The 13916-nt window shown below is 34.6% G+C and overlaps 1 protein-coding gene across 1 annotated transcript in view; it reads left to right on the top strand.

The window, feature by feature from the left end:
- Positions 1 to 13776, top strand: part of LOC144978533 (uncharacterized) — a 52073-nt gene extending 38297 nt beyond the window's left edge. The window contains exons 29-34 of the mRNA XM_078924724.1: positions 3681 to 3811; positions 4478 to 4609; positions 5490 to 5613; positions 5960 to 6056; positions 7362 to 7469; positions 7853 to 13776. Of these exons, the coding sequence (XP_078780850.1) occupies positions 3681 to 3811; positions 4478 to 4609; positions 5490 to 5613; positions 5960 to 6056; positions 7362 to 7469; positions 7853 to 7947 (687 nt within the window). The 3' untranslated portion in view covers positions 7948 to 13776. The remainder of the gene's footprint in view (positions 1 to 3680; positions 3812 to 4477; positions 4610 to 5489; positions 5614 to 5959; positions 6057 to 7361; positions 7470 to 7852) is intronic.
- The last annotated feature ends 140 nt before the right edge of the window (positions 13777 to 13916 follow it).

The raw sequence follows: 13916 nt of genomic DNA, 5'->3' as shown, positions 1-13916 counted from the left end.
AGAGGACCTGTAGTAGACACCAATATTATTCAAGTTTATGCACCAACAGAAGAGGCGACAGATGCAGATATGACAGAGTTTTACCATTCACTAGACAAAGCAAAACGAATGTGTAAATCACAAGAAGTCCTTATGGTAATGGGGGACCTAAATGCTAAGATTGGCAGAGGCAGAGATGGTGACATAATCGGACCACATGGACTCGGAGACAGAAATGAACGAGGAAACATCTGGGCAGATTGGTGTAGAACAAATAAATTAATGATTTCAAACACCTGGTTTCAACAACACCCAAGAAGAACCTGGACATGGCAATCACCAGGGGACAGAGCAAGGAACCAGATAGACTTTATAGCAGTATCATCAAGATTCAGAAATGGCATATTAAATTGCAAAACCTACCCAGGCGCCGATGTAGACAGTGACCATGTCCCAGTTGTTTATACAGTAAGGATAAAGTTTAAAGCTATTCAGAGAACAGCTTGTAGAATAAAGAGGGATTACAGGTTATGCAAAGACAATGGCATACAAACAAAAATGAGAGAAGAATTTGAAAATGCACTCATGATACAAAGCCAAAGTGAACCTGATAACGAAAAATGTGAAAAACAATTTGATATATTCCAAAAGTGTGTCAAAGCAACTACAGAAAAGCATTTACCAATAGCTCAAACAAACAGCAAAAAGGAATGGATGACAAATGAAATTCTAAACCTATTTGAAGAAAGACGAAAATGCAACAGAGGGTCTGCAGAATACCAAACATTGAACAACCACATTAAATCCAAATGCATCGAGGCACACGAGAACTATCTAGACTGGAAATGCTGCGAAATCGAAAGAGAATACAAACCCAACCCCCAACAAGCTCACCAAAGAATAAAAGAACTATCAGGGAAAAGGAAAAGCAAAGCAGCAGGAAGTTGTATCCAAAACAAACAAGGGGAACTGCTATTTGAAGAACAACATATAGAAAGCCGATGGGTAGAATACATAGGCGAACTGTACAATGATCCAAATAGAAATGAACCACCACTGAAATTCAAAGAACCATTAAGCGGACCAAACATCACCAAAAGTGAAATTGAACATGCCATGGAACGAATGAAGGATGGTAAAGCAACAGGCCCTGATGAAATATCTGTAGAGGTATTAAAAAGCCTAGGAGATCTAGCAATTGATGAACTTCACATATTATTCAACAATATATACAATACTGGGAAAATTCCAGAAGATCTCTGTAACTCTATTTTCATAGCAATACCAAAGAAAGCAGGTGCAGTCAGATGCGAAAATTTTAGAACTATAAGTTTAATAAGTCACATCAACAAAATACTGTTGCGTATAATTATCAACAGGCTAAGGAATAAGATTAACCCCGAAATCGCAGAAGAACAATATGGATTCCAACCTGACAGAGGGACAAGGAACGCAATATACCTCCTCCGTGTTTTAAGTGAAAGAGCTATACAGGTTCAGACCCCACTATACCTCTGTTTTGTCGACTACAAAAAAGCTTTTGATAGAGTACGCCACGAAGAAATACTAAAACAACTGCACTCCATTGGCGCTGATGAGAAAGACCTCAGACTCATGCAAACATTATACTACACCCAGCAGGCATCTATCAAAATCGGAAACTCTACAGGAAATTCCATTCCTATTAAGAAAGGAGTCCGTCAAGGGTGTGTTGCCTCACCAGATCTGTTTAATCTATACCAAGAAACAATCATGAGGGGCATAAATAATATGGAGGGAATAAAAGTAGGAGGTCACAACATAAATAATATAAGATACGCAGACGATACGGTACTCATTGCAACATCAGAAATCCAACTTCAAAAGATTGTTGACAAAGTGGTAGTAGATAGTGAAGCCAAGGGAATGGAAGTGAATATCACCAAAACAGAATGCATGGTAATACAGAAAAACCCCGAAAACAACAACACCTGCAATATAACGATTCACGGCGAGCAGCTTACCAACGTAGAAAGTTTTAAATACCTAGGTTCAATAGTGACAACAGATGGAAGATGTAACCGAGACATACGAGCAAGAATAACTCAAGCCAAACAGGCCTTCATGGACCTGGGAAACATTTTGAAAAACAAACAGATGTCGTTCGGGATTAGATTCCGAGTCTTGAAGTGCTACGTGTGGCCAATCTTGTTCTACGGATGCGAAAGCTGGACTACAAATGCAGAAACACAAAAGAACATTGAAGCTTTTGAAATGTGGTGCTTGAGAAGGATGCAGAGAATATCGTATACCGCACACAAAACGAACGAAGAAGTGCTAAAACAAACATACCAACAAAGGAAACTAATGCCCTTAATAGTGGATCGACAACTATCCTTTTTCGGACACATAGTAAGGAAAGATAGGAATGAATACCTGGCAAGTTGTGGAAAAATACCTGGTAAACGCACCCGGGGGAGACAAAGAAAAACACTCATAGACCAACTGAAGGGCTTCACCAACCTAACAATCCAAGAGCTGTTTGAAAAAGCAAGAGACAGGGAGGAATGGAGAGAGATAATTCATGCAGTATCCGAAGCCTGGACCAGGCATGGAACCTAGAAGAAGAAGAAGATATATATATATATATATATATATATATATATATATATATATATATATATATATATATATATATATATATATATATATACAGTCCACTCTGGATAATCGCAACTCAGTTAATTGCAACTTTCGGTTAATTGCAACATTTCTCAAGAAATAGAATTAATTCTATGTAAAAGTCACTGGTTAATTGCAACAAACTTTGGTTAATCGCAACAAATTTTCAACCTCAAAAAGTGGCAAATTCAAGAAATCAATCAAACAAAATCTCATGATTGATAAATATCATCATGGGTGAAATCAAGACAATTTGAAGAATCGAGAGTGGGGTTTAATGCTAAAGTAGTGTGTCACCACTCTTTTAGACACAAAATGGATGGGGCATTGCAGTATTGGTTTGTGAGGTCATCTGTGACCATTAGATAGTCTAGACAACAGGTAGATAATGACATTTGTAGGGAGAAACTGAGCAATATCCTTTGTTTTGGGATTGACAACTGTGCATATGGGTTTGGTGAGAGCTTATTGTCTCTCATCACTGCTATTCTCTTTTGACTCTTACGAATGTTAAGAATAAAAGAGTGAAAGTTAATCCAATCTAATTAAGATGTCGGCTCAGTCTGTGGTGGACTAAGAACAATGTTTACAACAATTTGGTTGAGTTTACCATATATGGTATGAAACTGATCAGTGGTCAAATCAAAATTGTTATAAAAACTTACAACAGGCGGTGATGAAAACAGTATCCCATTATTTTATCTGAAATCGACCAAAGATACCCCAGCCATGGACGGTCCCAAGATTGTGTAAACTCAGAGGCAAAAGTTGCAATAGGGGACAGGAAACTCAACTTCGGTTAATCGCAACAATTCCGCTGATCCCAAGGTATTGCGATTATCCGGAGTGGACTGTATATATGTTTATTTGTTCATTTATTAATTTATTCAGTCAATTATTTAATAATCTATTCATTTTTCGCAAGGATACGTTATATAAAACAATAATTGAAAGAAATGCAATTTTTAAAAACTATTTATTTTTATTTATTTATTCTTTTTTTCTTTTATTTTCTTCATTTTTTATTACTTCATAATCAGGGTGTGATTGAGTGCTGTGATCAGCTGATGGCTCGCATGGCTCCTGTCAAGGAGAAAATGAAGGACCCAACGTGGAAAGAACTAGTGGCCAAATGTAAAGAGGAACAAATCAAATTGACAGCCTCTTACATGTGAGTAGAATTAGATAAAATGGATGACAAGAGGCTTTTAAAAAAAATAGAGAATTAATTTTCTCAGGTCAGATTGTGTCAGATTGTTTTCATTGTAATATTGTAAAGATGTTTTTGTATTCATAAGGGGGGCTAAGACATTGCACTGTGACCCAGAAGATCCTCTTTTCGAGCTGCACTTCAAGCACTTCAAATTTTTTTCCTTGGGTAAGATTATTAATCCCAATTTGTTTGATGAATTATCTATATTCCTTCATGAAATGCTTAGGCGACAACGGCATCTCACCATGCTGCATGGAAGGATTTAATCTTTTGTTGTAGTTGGAATTTATAGGGAATGAGATTAGCGGAAGAAGAGTAGCGTCCCTTGATGGTGACTATGGGTCACAGACTATGGGTGACGTCCAATCAAGGGACGCTACTCTTCCGCTAATCTCATTCCCTATAAACATCCATTCAAAAAATTGAATTCTGTCTTGTGATATTGTTAAGTTTATAAACAAAAAATGATACACACACACAAACACACACGCACATTGGCATTCCAGAGTAATTTTACAACGATATAAACAAGATTGAGCTGATTACAGTAGTTTTTCTTTTTTCAAGAGTATTATAAATTTATTACAAATTATCATTTTTCTTTTTCATTTGTTTTCGCGACAGGACTGCTCCCGTTCAGAAGTATTCATCCAAATACAGATGTTATAGCTGTGCTGCTGTAGAGGCAGAGATTGACGTACTTACTGGCCATTACCAAATCAGACAGTCAGATATGTTGTATGATGCTGGGGAAAGGTAACACTAATCTTATATATTTATAAAATTCCGTTTTAACCCTCTCCTTACCAACCATAGGAAAATTGTCACATTCGTTACGATGAAACCAACATTTTTATCATTGAGATGTCTTTTGTACGTCACAAAATTTAAAGACATTTTATGTTATAGTTATAAGAACTAAACAAAATTATATATAACATGTTCTAATCCACTTGGGGCTAGTGTTTTAAAATCCTATTTTATGTTGTATGCTTATAATGTTTTGAGGAAAATCCATGAAATGGTCAGAAAGGAGAGAGTTAATCTACATTGCTGCTAGGACGAGGCAAGTCGTAAAGACCATTTGCGATGAATGCATTTCAGAGAATTAAAGGGAAAAAAGAAAAGAAAAGAAAGAAAATGATTTCCAAAAGAGCGTGTTTACAAAACTTGATATTGATTCCTATTCCCAGATATCTTGCATTGTACCTCTATAGAGATGGGATGTTTCTATGTCTTCTGCCTTCAACTCTTGAGGATTTAGACAACGTAGATGACATTGGACTACTCTCACACAGATTTCGGGATATATTATTATGTCAAAAGATTAAAATTTAGCATGTGACATTCTATGTCTTCTGCCTTCAACACTTGAGGATTCATATGCCGATGACATAAGACCACTCTCCCACAGATTTCAGAATATATGTCAGACAACTGAAAGTTTGCACACGGCAGCAAGTTTAATTGGACTAAAAGTAAACAACAAGAAGACTTGAGTCAACATGTTAAACAAAGATCCATTGCTCGTTGATGAAAATCCACTGGAAGATATTCAAGAATTCACTTAGTTCGAGTTAACGGCAAGATCTAATGTCAATATTTATTTATTTATTTATTTGTTTGTCTTCTATAGCATGAACCCAGAACTAGACATGGGCCAGGCAGAAGGGGCTTTCATTATGGGCCTTGGGTACTTCCTGACAGAGGAGCTAAAGTTTGACAGCAACACAGGAGAGCTCCTTAATTCTGGAACTTGGGTAAGATTAAAATCAAACCCCACAAAAAATAAGAATATTAAAAGCACCCACTTTTTTTGTTTTCTTTTTCCCAAGTGGTGCTCATATAACGTTTAAATGTTTCAAGCACCTAACTTTAAAACTTAACTTTTACTTTTAGACTATTGTTACTTTGAATCAATAGCTCTATTTTTTTTTTCGTCTAAATTTTAAATAAAATTGGTTCTCTCTGTCTCTGTTTATTGTTTTGTCAAGTTTGAATATGGTTTTACTCGTATTTTCAATTCTTTTTTTTTATTTATTCATTTAAAAAAATTGGACTCATGATTTGTCAAATGATATGTCTCATATCTCTCATTTCATCCAGGAATACAAACCACCAATGGCCAAAGATTTGCCTGTCAAATTCAATTTCAAGTTCGAGAGGAATAGCCCTAACCCTGCTGGAGTTCTCAGCTCTAAAGGTTTGCAGAGTTGATGTGGGTTGTGTGAGTGTGTCATGTGTGTTGGGGGTCCTGATAGCTCAGTTGGTAGAGCACTTCCTTCATGCGCAAAGGGACTGAGATCGATCTTGAGGGCAGTCAAGATTATTTTCTGACCCCTCTGTCCATCCAGCAGTGATTTGGTAGCCGGGTCTTTTAGATCTGGTGGAAAGTACTTTGTGACAGACTAGCGTCCTATCCAAATGGGCAGCGGGGCTCAGCAGTACGGTCTTTGCTTCGGACCTGAAATGTACCGAGTTTGATCACCTGCCGTTGCACTTTGTGGCCTTGAGCAAGTCACCTCACCCTAGCTCAAATTACGGTGCTGCACTGCGACTGATGCCTGGGTTATTCCAGTGTACCCTTGGAATAGACCCGAGAGACAAATTTCCCCTATAGGATGAATAAAGGGAATTTTATTTATTAATTTATTAAAAAAAGAAAAATTAAAGGTTGGCAAGCAATTGCTATTGTCCGTTTCAGGCTATGGAATCTGGGATAAACTCCAGTTCCATGGCTCTGAAGGACTTGTCATGTGTGTGTGTGTGTGTGGGTGGGAATATGTGTGTACATTTGTGTGTGTGTGTGTGTGTGTGTTTATGTTTGTGTGTTTATAGAAAATGTGCTTGCTTATTAGATGAATCACTTACACTTGGAGGACCAAGGGTCAAGCTCTGTCATATCTTTTTAAAAATATTTATCTGCAGGAAAACACTTTACAATAGAATAGCTTTATATATTATCCTAATGGTTGCAGGCAATGATTAATGTCTATATTTTATATTCTAGAAACTGGAATAAACTCCGTATGGTTCTTAAGGACCACTTCATCAAGGGCATCGAAATACACTTTTGGCACTAGTCACTTTCCCCAGTTTTCATCCCTAGTCTTCTGTCATAAATACTTTTATTATTTTAATATGAAATGATCAAATGTGGTAATTATGATTGTGGTAAAGATTTTCTGTTTGGGTCGATTTACTTTTGGCCCATATCAATTTTAAAGACTTGTTGCTCGAGCTGACCTTTACAAAAACTGTTTTCACAACTCACAAGTACTTTGATAGGCTAAAAAGAGTTATGAACTCGTCTTATATAAATTGTCGTGTGGAAGGACATTTTTTTTAAAAATAGAAAAGTACTAACTTGAAACATGCTTGCGAAGAATGTTTGTGTGATTTCTTTTTTTCTATGATGATTATGATTTACGCAAATTGTTGATAATCTAATTGATGTTTGTGATATATTTTTTTTCTCCTCCCTTCCCCCTCATATTGATACCAACAGCCATTGGAGAGCCACCCCTTACCATGTCCATAGCTGGATTCCTGGCTGTCAAGCATGCCATAGAGGAAGCCAGGGCAGAGTCTGGACAGTCAGGATACTTTACTCTTGGTAAGTTGGAGTGTTTCCGTTTCTCTAAAATGTTTTTCTTCATTTGTTATTATTACAGCTGAAGCCGGTATTTGGAATGCCACTTTATCAGAACAGCCGCTTAAAATTTGCTTGCAATTATGACAAGCATCGACATCAATTATATTCATCTTTTAACGATTACAACCCTTTAACGATCAATGTCTTAACTCTTTTAATTTTTTATTCTTTAATTTCTTTAATTTCAGTTTAATCTTTTTTTTAATCCAAAGGGGGGGGGGGGGTGTGCAGGGGTGCAGCATTTTAAATATTTTAGGTATTCTTTATATAATGGTATAGTTTACCACCAATTTACGATTTTATTCAGTTTTATTCAGTTTCTTACTTTATTCCTTTCTTTCTAGACGCACCAGCTACTGTGGACAAGATTCAGACCTTGTGTTTGAATGACATCAAGGGTTTTGTCTACAAACCTGCCAGCACGTCTTGGAGCTGTTGAGTCAAAATCTCAATTGCAGAGTTAAGGCTGCTCTTCACGTTCATTAAAAAGCAAACAAAAAAACTTAACCAAAGTAATAAGAAAATGGTGCTTATTCTCTTTATGTAGTGCCATAGTGTTTCCATTGTTTTCTTTTTCTTTATATATCAAAAAGTGGTTATGGCACCCTTTGGCATACCATGCTTAAATTATTATTTTTTGATAAATCTTGTAGACCTATAACAGATATTTTTCCTTATTATTACCTAAAATTTAACTCAAAATAGTCTATAATCTGCATAAATATGTTTTATGAATTATTTTAATCAAAAGATTATTACTGCTTATTCAAGTTTCCAGCCTTGGACTGGTCTCAATTTAAACATCAAAAAGATAAAATTCTGAATTAAATCTTCAAAGATGATATTTATAAAACCATTGGCTGAGTGGTTAAGGCATTGCACTGTGTCCTTCATAGTTCTGGGTTCGAGTCCCACTTCAAGTAATTTTATTTATTTATTTATTTTTTTTTTTGCTTAGGCAAGATTATTTACCTCAAATTTGCTCACTTTGGATATCATGAATGATTCCTGTTTACATCAGACGTTTGTTTGATGGATTGTTTATATTCCTTTTGAATGCGTAGGCGATGGCATCTCACGATGTCATGCAGAAAGACTTACTTTGTTTTTAAAAATAGAAACTCCTGAGCAGGGACATGCTTACAAAGAATGATTTTTGTTATTTGATTATTTCTATGATAATTATCATTAATGCAAATTATTTGAAAAGTTTGTTTATCTATATTATAATTTGAAAACTTTGTGTATATAGTGATGTATTTTTTATCCATATTTTATCAAAGCATTTAAGGACCGTTTTAGCTATGTGGTCTTCAATGATTATGTTAGTACGAATAATCATAGATGTGCCTTGATTATTGAATATGGTCCATTCTGTTAAAAATAACCAACCAACAATAATTACCGTATTTTCTTACTTGACTTAATTCTCTTTGCTCCATGTGGAACATAGGGCCTCTACGAGCATCCCCCATCTACTTCTGTTCTTGGCCATCTTCTTGGTACTATTGGTAGCCTCCCAGGGGAGGCCCGCCATTTTAATTTCTTGTGACAGTGAGCTTCTCCATGATTGTTTGTTTTGGATGCCCCACCTTTCGTGTCCCTTGGGGGTTCCACTCAAGGGACTGGCGGGTGACATTGCTCCCTGTCTTCTGAGTGTCTTCTTATAATTACATTGTAAAAGGTTTTAACAGTATTTTACGTATGCATGATATAAAAGTAAAATAATATAAAGTCGTTAAAAAATTATATATATTCAATGAAGAAAAAAATCACCCACTTGATAATGACAATGGTTGTAACTTGCTCAAATGCCAAATCGTCAATTACTTTCCATTGCATACCATCATTCAATTTACTACACACTACACATGTATGACGTCAGCCATCAGCAATGACACAAAGATATCTATCGTATTACAGTTAATACATGGAACAAATTGAATCAAACCAAAGACTCTTCTAAACTGTAAAACTATAAACAGTTTTATTTAAAATCACCATTGACAGGAAGCTCTGTGGTTTGTGCTAAAGTGTTTATTATTGTTATATTTTCAATTGCTCCCTTTAATACTATTATCCAAACGTTATAATTACGAACACAAGCTGCCACTGATGGTGATAACTATATTATGAGGAAGTCTTTGAGACGTTTCTTTTTTTTTTTTCCTGACACAATGTATACAAAGGATTAATGACCTAACCTTTACAATGATGTTGGAGAATAAAATGATTGAGACATGAAACTTAGGGGCTCTTTCCGTGTGTGGGGGGCTCTTTCCGTGTGTGGTTGTTCAATGTCAAGTCGGTAAACATACATTTGTGTATTGATGGTATGTGTTTAAATAAAATATTTCTTCCATTTCTTCCCGCTATATCAATTGTACAAATACACAAAAAGTTTATAGTCTGAGAGAATTTAGTGAGAAGAAATCACATCTGAAGTTATAAAAGCCGTGAAAACCCATGACAAATTTGAATTGTATTACGAATTATAATCATTATGAGTGAGAGGATGTTTACCGACTTGCCACGACCTGACATAGATGCACATCGTCTGCTATTAAAACCCCATTGCCACTTCAGTAGTTTTGGGTCTCTATATTATATCGTTGTCTCCGATGATGTGATGCTATGCCTAAGCATCGGAATTTGTTGAAAAGTTTCACTGAAGAATGAAAGGTGAGTGTAGGACTAGTAATTATTTTCAGGTAAGGGTTTTTATTTTGTACTTATATTCAATCTGCAAAGATACATCTGAAATAGTTATTTCATCAATGCAAGAGAAAATATTTAAGAGATAAAAAGGATATGACGGATGTCATGAGCCTTGTAAGTAAACTGATGAAAGCCTAAACAACCAAATTATTTTTGTTAGTCATTTCATGTTTTAAAAGAACTTTTTGTGTAATGATTTTTATGCGCAAAACAAATGATTTTTGTTTATAAAATTATTATTTTTTTCTTTCTTCTCATCCTAAGTTTTAAAACTGATGAAAGCCTAAACAAACGAATTATTGTTGTGAGTCATTTAATGTTTTAAAATAACTTTTTGTGTAATGATTTTTATGCGCAAAACAAATGATTTTTGTTTATAAAATTATTATTTTTTTCTTTCTTCTCATCCTAAGTTTTAAAACTGATGAAAGCCTAAACAAACGAATTATTGTTGTGAGTCATTTAATGTTTTAAAAGAACTTTTTGTGTAATGATTTTTATGCGCAAAATAAATGATTTTTGTTTATAAAATTATAATTTTTTTCTTTCTTTCCAGCCTAAGTTTTAAAAATCTTGAAAGGTATTGTGCTCTAATTTTGTAACTAAAAATGTTAACAAATCGTAATTTGCCAACTAAAGATGTTTAATTTATATGTAGAGGCATATACTACTAGAGATTGTTGAATGTAGAATGAGCATATCACTGTCGATTTGTTTATTAACGATTTTATGCTTAGAATGGAAATTGGTTTTCAAAACTCACAAGGTATTCATAGTAGTTATGATAATTTCTAAATAAATTATACTACATTAAAGTTCAACTTCGATGTCATTTGGCTACCTAAATAGTCAATAACATGCGTTGTTTTATTCTTATTTTATTTGACAACCCAGAAGATATACAATGATTATGGTCAGCATTAAAGTTCAATTCCAATGACATAAGCAGCCAAAATAGCCAGTAACGATAACATTTATCAGGTGTTAAGTAACTCAGATAGCCATGCTTTTTGGTTGTCTAAATAGCCAGTAACATTTATCAGGTGTTAAGTAACTCAGATATCCATGATTTTTGGTTATCTAAATATTCCATAATATTTATGTTGTATTGAAGTTATTCAGTTTTGATGATATTAGGCAGCTTAATTAGCCAATAACGTTAAGCCCATGAGTGAACAAGTTTTATTCTTATCGTATTTAACAACCCAAATATGTTATGAATTTGATCAGCATTAAGCCAACCTCCCAAAGGAAGAAATGACGTGGTGAGGAAAAGTCACCATGTTCACTTCTTGTGACTCCGATGATGTGTTCTCTATCCCCCTATTTGTTTTCTTTTTCCAGGTTGCTGTCTAATTTCGGCTAAGAATGAGATTACTTGATTTTTACTGGGCCCTAGCTGGAATTCTTTTCTAAGAGGGAAATAGTCAGATGTTGGATCTTAGTTTTAGAAGGAGATTTTTTTCCCCTCGTACATCATCTCTCTGATATAATTTTTTGTTTGTTTTGAATATGATATTTTGTAACCATTTGAAAGTGTTCCTCTTAGTTGGATCCTGTTTTTGTGTATGGATGGGACATTTAGGTGATCTCAAACAAAGTACATTGATAATTTGCTCTTGGAATCTACTATGTTCCCTATTTGAACTTATTCCCTTTGTCTGACCTTTTCTTAAACGCATGCTTATTTTTGTAATTCTAGAATTATTTGACAATCCATTTTCTTTCTTTCTACTACCAGTGATAAAAGTGTCACGTGTACCTTAAAACTTTTTTTTTAAAGAAAAAACTTTTCAGGAAATTTTTCCTCTTGTTTAGATGTGTTGGTGAATGATTCTGTGTCAAATATACATTTGATTAATCAACCATTGTTGCACTTGGGAAATTATCGACATGGACGGCTATAAAAAGAAATTTTGTAGAATGAAGTTGACGTCATTCAGCTCATTGTTTTTGTTTTTAGACTGCCAGTTGGAGGATAAGTTCTTTAGTATTAGACACAGATCTAAAACATGTAACTAAATAAAAAAGCAAAAGAATTGAGACTTCAATGAATTCCTGGTCACGGCATTATAGAAAATGAAATATCAAATACTTTGGCCAGAATGGGAAAAATTTTATGAAGTTGGCGAACTCAAGTCATTATTCATGGCCCAATGAGATCCAAGGAAACACAAGTAGAAAACTTTTATGAAGTTGGCGAACTCAAGTCATTTTTCATGGCCCAATCAAATGCCATCCATCAATAAAAGTGACCCAATCGAACTTCTAAATAAATGGAAAAGACCAGGTCACACTTTTTATTGGGGTATTCATGGAAGGAAAAGAGGACGCTGACCATATACTTCAGACCTGCCCAACGTATGCAATAACAAAAGAGGAGTTTTGAGCTGGTACCACACCTCTGCAAGATTAACTGGGTGGGGTCCTTCGAGCTCATTGGGAATGATTGCTTGTCATTTTTAAAGATAATAATGATGTAATGAATTTGTCTTGGTCTGAAGAATTAATGTTATCAACACGAAATGTTGTGTACTTTTTATGTGAACGCATGTGTTCGGGAAGTCGTTCATGTTACAAGTTTCAATGTTTACCTTTCTTCCTATGGTAGGTTGGCCGTAAAGTCTAAAGAAACTATGTTATTTCCTAGATATACTGTCCCTTTTCAGCGTTTATCTGCCTAGATATCCCATTCGTGTTTCATCCCTGGACGGGTTTTCACTATAGTTAATGCCCAAATGTTTTTTGATAAAAAAAAAGTATTGGCCTTATCCAAAGTCCATATTTTAAAAAAAAATTAAATTGTATGTTTTTTCTATAATTATTTTGTTACATTTATTCAACATAACGGTTCAGTTTCAAATGATTTTACAATTGATTCTTGTCAATTTCATGTTTATATTATATTGGTTTTGTTATGATGTTGTTGTTTTCTTCTTGAAACTTTTGCAACTGTGATTCACATTTATTTTTCTAGTAAATTCATTGTGTGTTGTTAGTCAAACCAAAGCCCGAATAGGAAATAGGTAGCCAGTTTTTTTTGGGGGTATTTTCTCTCATATAGACCAAGCAGGAATTAAAGGGCTACTATACCAAGTCAATCATTTGACCCCGAACTGCTCTGAGGAGTGTGGGTGGAATTTCTCGCTCTCAAACGGGTGAAATGTTGGCCTTCCCTGGGCTTTTAGGTTTTTGACCGGTTCTTAAAATAATATGATAATGAGATCGGAGTTTAAAGCAGGTCGAATGTCATAGCACTACCCACAAAGGTATCGCCTTATCTGGAAAATCTGCCCCCAATAATGAGTACGATACGAGAAGTGAAAAAGTAACACTAGATAGATCAGGTTGACAACACGTCCATATTTCTGGTTGACGGTACAGAAACCGGTTTATGCTCCATTATAATCAGGCTTATAGGGCATGGAAACTAAATGTATGAAATTTATAACGTTGATAAATTTACTGTGATAATGATGTTATTGTTGTGATGTTATTTCGAGTATTTTATACTGCTTTAAAAATAAAGACATTTAATTTTTTAACCTTTCATCGACTTTTTTGTGTATTTCATTTCATTTCATTTATTTATATTTATTTACTTAGGGCATATATATATATATATATATATATATATATATATATATATATATATATATATATATATATATATATATATATATATATATA

The sequence above is a fragment of the Berghia stephanieae genome, chromosome 8 (genome assembly GCF_034508935.2).
Source record: "Berghia stephanieae isolate SIO BIC M18660-M18661 chromosome 8, UCSD_Bste_1.3, whole genome shotgun sequence".
Lineage (NCBI taxonomy): Eukaryota > Metazoa > Mollusca > Gastropoda > Nudibranchia > Aeolidiidae > Berghia > Berghia stephanieae.
The sequence above is the reverse complement of the archived record's forward strand: the minus strand, read 5'-3'. Positions and strand labels throughout refer to the sequence as shown.